At 49.7% G+C, this 7,034-nt stretch overlaps 1 protein-coding gene across 1 annotated transcript in view; it reads left to right on the forward strand.

Moving 5' to 3' along the window:
- Positions 1-7,034, forward strand: part of GRIK3 (glutamate receptor, ionotropic, kainate 3) — a 101,443-nt gene that overhangs the window by 78,528 nt on the left and 15,881 nt on the right. The window contains exons 11-12 of the mRNA XM_008589238.1: positions 1,018-1,136; positions 3,690-3,907. Of these exons, the coding sequence (XP_008587460.1) occupies positions 1,018-1,136; positions 3,690-3,907 (337 nt within the window). The remainder of the gene's footprint in view (positions 1-1,017; positions 1,137-3,689; positions 3,908-7,034) is intronic.

Here is a 7,034-nt window from a genome sequence, read left to right on the forward strand (position 1 = left end):
AGGGTTGCGATCCGTTGCCGGTCACGAAAAAAGACAAAAAGGAAAAAAAAAAAAAACAATATCTTTCCTGCCACGTAATATTTGTATATTTAAAGACAAAAATCTGAAAAATTATAAACTTCATTGTTCTCTGTAGGGGGTAGGATGCTGGAGTAGTTTCCCTTTCTCATTGTGTTCTTCTATCTGTTTGAATATTTTATAAAAAGTGTCTTTTACTTTTGTTCCATTTTAAGGTTTATTTAAATTACACAAGAAATTCAAAAGCATGCTCTCATTTTTAAAAATTCACACAATACTATAAAGCAACGGGCCTCCCTGAAGTTTTTTCTGCCACTCTGACTCCCCTCCCCAGAGGTAAACACTGATATTTTTTATATATGGATCCTTCTAGACTGTTAAGTATGCCTTTGCATACAAATATACATAAAGAGCTGTATAGTTATGTCTTCAGGAATCCATTTATATAAATGTGATCATATTGTTCTTATTTTTTAATCACTTTTTTTAACCAAACAATATGTATTGAAGATCTTTCCCTGCAGGTGTATCTTCAGGTATCTCATCCTCTTTTAACAGCCGCGTGACATACGCTTGTGGCATAGTTTGTTTAATCATTCTTCTATTGAAGGACATTTAGGTTGTTTCCAGTTTTCACCATTACAAACAATGCTTTGATAAACACCCTGTGTGTTTCTCTTTATGCTCATGTACAAGTGTTTTTTCTAGGATAGATAATGAGTCTCAGAATTGCTAGGTTGAAGGGCATTTGCACTTTTAATTTTAAAAGATGCTGCTGAATTACTTTTATAACCAGAAAAGGGCACTAACAATAAAGAACAATAAGAAAAATGGCCCTGATTTCCCATTCCCTGCCTCCCCAGCAGAACAAGGAGGAAATTGGTGCCAGAGTGCTTGGCATATCCACGTTTGCTAAACTGCCACCTCCCGTGGCGTGGACGCCCCTTCCCTCCCGTCTCCTCGCAGCTCAGCCTCACTGCTCCTCTCTTCCTGCGGCAGGTTCAGCCCTTATGAGTGGTACGACGCTCACCCCTGCAACCCTGGCTCCGAGGTGGTGGAAAATAACTTCACTCTGCTTAATAGTTTCTGGTTCGGCATGGGGTCCCTGATGCAGCAAGGTATGTGCCCTCTCCTGGGGCCTCCTCTCCCAGTGGGTCTTCTCTCCCTAAGGGGTCTGTCAGCCCTTATGGAATTAGCAGAGCCAGCTCACCCTCCAGGGGCAGGCTGAGACCCTGCAGAGCCGTCAGGAGGTTGGAGACACCTGGGATATCCAGATGTGTGCCCTTGCCCCAAACCCCCACCCTCCACCACTGCGCTGGCTAGAGCCGGCTCAAGGTCTGAGGTTAATGCAGATAAGCCCCCCCCGACCTGAACTGTGGCATGCAGCACTCATCCGCAGCACCTCCTGCTCCAGATGAGGTGGACATAGAGTATCCTGCTTGCTGGGGCCAGCCCCTCCAATGGCCTCACCATCATAATGAGCAATGGTGGGCAGTGGACAAAGGGAGGCTGGGTGGGAGGCCGGATGGGAGGCCATTGCAGGAATGAGGTGACGAGACCTGAATCAAGGTAGCAGCCACGGGGGTGGAGGGCAGAGAAAAATCAAGAGAACTTTGGGACGTAGCATGGACAGGACTTGGTGACCACTTGGCTGTGGGGCACCTGGGAGGGGTAGGGGTCATGGCTGAGGCAGGAACTTCAGCCTGAGTGCACCAGAGATGGGGTGCACAGAAGGACACATTTCTCTTCCATCTCTAGAAGGAGGGCCAGTGCTCTGCACCTGACCTTGCGCTGGTGTCCCAGTCTTGGGAAATAACTCGTATTGGCAGCTGCTCATATACCTCAGAAAGCAGAGCACCCGTTCTAACTACAAGAAGTGAGATGCAAAGACACCAAGGGGCTAGAGGGCACAGTGAGAGGGGCCCCAGCCAGGAGAGACCCCGCAAGGAGAACACCTCCTCAGCCCTGCTGCAGGAGCCATGTGCTCATAGCCTCTGCGTTTGGAGTTCTGTGTCCAGAGCTTCTCATTTCAGGGAATGGGATGACCAGAGTCTCTACCTGGGTTAGAGTCCCGCTGAGAGACCTAACTAGGAAGCACGGGACAGAAGGGCTTCAAGGGGCAAAGGAAATTTCCTTGTCTCTTATGAATCTGACTATAATCTCAAGGCCCAGTGCAAACCCTGGTCTTCACTAGACATCCATCAGCAAATGCCAAATGAATGAATGAGTGAATGAATGAACAGTATTATCCCAATGTGTCTTGAGTGCCCACTACATGCCAAAGCCTGTGTGGGGCCCTTGGATGAAGGAAAGGAAAAAGTAAATGTGCCCACACCTGAGAGACCCCTCAGCCATGGCAGAGGCAAGGGCAGGGGCTGAAGCTTGGGTGGGATTCCAGCAAGCCTGGCAGAGCTCACAACCAAGCAAACGACAAATAAGGCACTCTCCCTTTGGAGGGCAGCTGGAGCCCTAGCTTGGAGCAATCTGGGGGAGGCTGGCAGTGGCTGTTTGGTGAGGGGAGTGAGCAGGCTCGGTGGTCTCCAGCAGCTGGGAAGTGACAGGCCACTTTCAGGGGAAGCGGCTCAATCTGTGCCTGCTATTAATCAGTGTCCCGAAGCCTCACCTTGCTTCTTGGTCTATCATCTTTGTTCAGTGACAGTTGGGATACACCCAGAAGCCCCTGAATGAAGTAATCGCGTCTCCTCTTCCACCTCCTGCTGCTATTCAAAGCACTGGCCCCTGATGTATTCTCTGCGTGATTTTGATTAGGAGGGAGAAAAATAGTTATGTATTTGAAAAACTCACCCTTGAGTGATTTCTTTGAGGGAAAAAAAAATCCATATCAAAGCAGATGCTTTTCAGATTGAGGGTCCAAATATTCTGGAAAGTTCAGGAGCCACTTGCTATTTAAATGTCTTGAAAGCCACCTGGTTAATTACTTCAGTTAGAAGGTTTCATCTCAATTGTGCTCCACACCCAAGGTCGGGGAGGAGGAGTGATATATTTCAGCAAAGAGCTTCAAAAAATATTGATATTTCTTTCTGCAAAGCACCGCATAGCAATCTTGTATTTGTATAGCACTTGTATTTCCAATGCAATTTCTCTTCAAATTATATCATTGCGGCAGCACAGTATTTATGTGAGACTGGGGCAGAGGAAGGACGATTCTCCAACACTTTGCAGAGTCCCAGAGAGGGGAAGTTTCTGGCATAAGATCACACCGAGAGTTGGGAGCAGAATTCACTCAGGAATCCAGAGCTTCCAACTCCCAGGGGTTCTTCACCTGGGACCACACAAGTGGTCCACAGATAGGCATCCGAGGGTCTGACAAGGCTATGAAGTGCTGTGCATGTGTGTGTTGTTCTAGATCAGTGGTTCTTAAATTACTGCCTGCATCACAGTCACTCGGAGGGCTCATCCAAACACAGATTGCTGGGTCCTGCCCCCGGAAGTTACTGATTCAGTAGATCCTGCGGTGGGGCCCAAGAATTTGTATTTCTAACAAGTTTCCAGGTGATGCTGATGCTGTTGGCCCAGGGACCACACTTGAGAACTGCTGGTCTAGGGAAAGGGTTTCTGCTTTTATTAGAGTGTGAGTCCATGACTCAGAGGACTCAAGCAGCCCTGGTCTGGACATTGTAAGGCACCGCCTGCCTCCTCCCTTCTCCCAGGGTCTGAACTGATGCCCAAGGCTCTGTCCACGCGCATCATTGGCGGCATCTGGTGGTTCTTCACGCTCATCATCATCTCCTCCTACACGGCCAACCTGGCCGCCTTTCTGACCGTGGAGCGCATGGAGTCCCCCATCGACTCTGCCGACGACCTGGCCAAGCAAACCAAAATTGAGTATGGAGCTGTCAAAGACGGGGCCACCATGACCTTCTTCAAGGTGAGGCGGTCCCCCTCCCACTGCAGCACCATGAGCTGACCATCCCCGACCCTTTCCGGAGCAGGAGAGGAAAGGACATGAGTCCCTGTCCTTCCCTAACCGCACAGAGCCAACGGGCTCAGCCTCTGCCCCTTTCGACCAGTTGACATTGGGGACCTGTGGTGATGTGGGCCATGTAGGTTGGTCTTAACACAAATCCTTGAGGTTTCTGTACCTGGGGCAAGCAGTGAGAATGTGTTACAATTCCTTAAATCATCAGAGGACAGGTGAAAAGAAGGGGCTGGAGAAGCAGAAGAGCATCCCAGACACACAGACAGGCGCTGGGGCCAGGGGGCTCCCTGCCCTTGGCTGTGGGTCTTAGTGTCATCCATCTCCAAGAGGCTGGCCTCGGGTTGGGGGTGAGCACTCCACCACTGGGAGGGCAGCAGGGGCAAATCCTCAAAGAGGAGAGGAGGCTTACAACCTGAAAAAGTGTTCACAAACATTACTTCTCATGTAACGCTCCTGGAATGCTGGTGTCTTCAGATAAAGTCCCTGTCACCTGCTCATTTACACTCTACTGGATATCCGGCCATGACTTTGTTGCTTTGTAGTCTTGGCTCAGTTCCCCAATGTTTTTTCACCCTCTATCAGAGTAACTTAGGTTTCAGGAGATTCTGGCTGGCCCTGAGAACCAGTAGCTGTGAATGTTCTTGCAGAAATTAAAGTAATAGTAACAACAGCTGCCACCACAGAGAGCTCACAGTGGGCCAGGCACTGTGCTAAATGCCTGGCCTCATTTAACCTTCATGACAAATCCTGTGAGGTTGGTGCTATAATTATTTCCATTTTGCACATGTGGAAACTGAGGCTCAGAGCAGTTAAGTGGTTTGTCCAAGTACTCACAGCTGGAGGAGCCAGATGCTGACCCAGGTCTGACTTCCTCCAAAGCCCACATTCTAGGCCAGTGGTCTCAGACTTGCGAGTGCATTCAAATCTCCAGGAAGACTTGTTAAAACCCAGGTTGTGGGCCCCACCCTCAGAGTTCCCGATTCAGTAGGTCTGGGATGGGGCCAAAAATGTGCATTTCTAAAATGTTTGTAGGTGATGCCGATGCTACTGGGACCACACTTTGAGAACCATTGCTTTAATTATTTCTCAGAAATGATCAGGATTTGGGAAATCTGTGGCTGCAGGTTCATTCATTAATTTGTTTGTTTATTAATCAGCTGCTCTCAATCAGTCTGGGCTCTGTTTCCCCATCCCCCAGCCCTTGCCTCCTTCTAGGCTAAGCTGTGAGTGATGGATTCAGCTCCAGTGGGGACTGAGTAAAGAGAGAGGGAGGAGGTTGAATGGAAAAGCCTTCTTCTTCCTGGGCACTGGAGCCCCCAGCAGTCTTCCCCACCCCAACCTCCCCTGCATCCCTCCTTGAGGTTGGAAGCAGCTACTTAATAAAGAGAAAGGAGAAAGGAAAGGGGTTTCCCTCTTGGACATTGCTGCTACCACCAGGAAGCTGCAAATTTGACCTGTCCAAGAGGTCTTGCCATGTATTCAGAGTGAAGAGAAGAAAAAAGCATTGTCAAAGGCATGTTAGGAACTCTGTATATGTTCATGAGTGTGAGCAAGTATGTGAATATATGTACATGTGCACAGTGCACATGTGGCAGTATATCATACATGGGAGTATGCACTTGTGTACCCATCTGTGCACACATATGCCCATGCACAAGAGGGTACCTGTGTGGGTGTATGTGTCTTTGTGCTTAGACATGAGTGTTTGCATTTGTGTGTATGTGAGCATATGTGTGATGCATCTCTGTGATCTGGGCATGTGGACATGTGCCTATGAGTGTATGCAAATGTGTGCCAGAGTGTCTACACAAATATGTGTGCAGAGAGCATATGCATGTCTGCCTGCTTGTCACCATGGGTGTGCCTAGATAAGCGTGAGGTGGGGGGATGGCCCATGCATTCATGTGTGTCTGTGTGTGTGTGTATAATAGCCTCTGTATGTGTATGTGTGTGTAATGGCCCATGTGTGCATGTGTATGTGTGGACGTGCATGCATGCCTGCTCGTGCCTATCCCCAGGCTGCGGCCTAGCCCTTTGACTATGCCAGAGTATCTCTCATGCATTACGCATGAGCCCGTCTCTAAGCAGGGCTCCCGATCAAAGCGAAACGGCATAAATAAGCCCAGCGCAGGCTCATTGCTGCTGATTGGATGCCCTTGCCTCCCTCCATGCTAAGATGTTCAGATTGGCTTCCAAGAGCCTGGTCCCAGCTCCCCACTGAGCTGCTGTCCTCAGTATCAAGCAGCACCTCCTGCAGCCTACTCCACCCTCACCCACCTTCCTTGCCAAAAGTGCACCAGGGAGGGCAGAGGAGGGGCACCGATGCTGCCACCCATCTGGGATGCTGGGGCTCAAGGCCCCAGGCTGGCAAGGGCCCGTTGACCAGAAACAGTAAATCCACTCTCCTGCAGAACCAACTCCTCTCTCCTTGCTCTCATGATGGTCAATTAACTCCTCTTTGTGTCTGACCACATTGTCTCCTGCCCAAATTCAAGTGAGGCTCTTCCCACCCAGGCTCCCTTTCATTGGCAGCAGCGCTGGGATTGTTGTGTAGGTGGAGAGGAGTCTGAGTGTGGTGCATTGGCCCCACCTCAGAGGAGGAGCTGGAAGCGCAACACCCACCCTAGACACTCTGACCTCCTGCCCTGCCTTGCTGCCCCACGCACCTTCTCCCCGGGCCAGGAGATAGCCTCCTTATTGTCACAGAATGTTTGGAAGTTAGAGGTAGAAGGAGACCTGAGTTTACCCTATAGAAACAGAGGCCCAGATGGGCTGGGAGATTTACCCAGAAACACACAGCCGTTCTGTGGTGGAGCCGGGTACAAGATCAGATTTTCTGTCTGCACACACAGTGCCCTCTCCCACATCCACTAGAGGGTCTTCTGAAGGGGTGGTCCTCTCCCAAGTTCTTGAGTGTATATGGCAAGGCTGGAACGAGTGTTAAACCAGGGTCAGCTCCAGGAGTAGCCATCAGATGTCTAGGAGACACTGGCAAAGTCAACAGTAGTAACAGTAACTTACTGAGCATTTACTGTGTGCCAGGCCTCATTCCGAGCACTTCACCTGTGTTTGCTCA

The sequence above is a fragment of the Galeopterus variegatus genome, unplaced genomic scaffold (genome assembly GCF_000696425.1).
Source record: "Galeopterus variegatus unplaced genomic scaffold, G_variegatus-3.0.2 Scaffold5322, whole genome shotgun sequence".
NCBI classification, from domain to species: domain Eukaryota; kingdom Metazoa; phylum Chordata; class Mammalia; order Dermoptera; family Cynocephalidae; genus Galeopterus; species Galeopterus variegatus.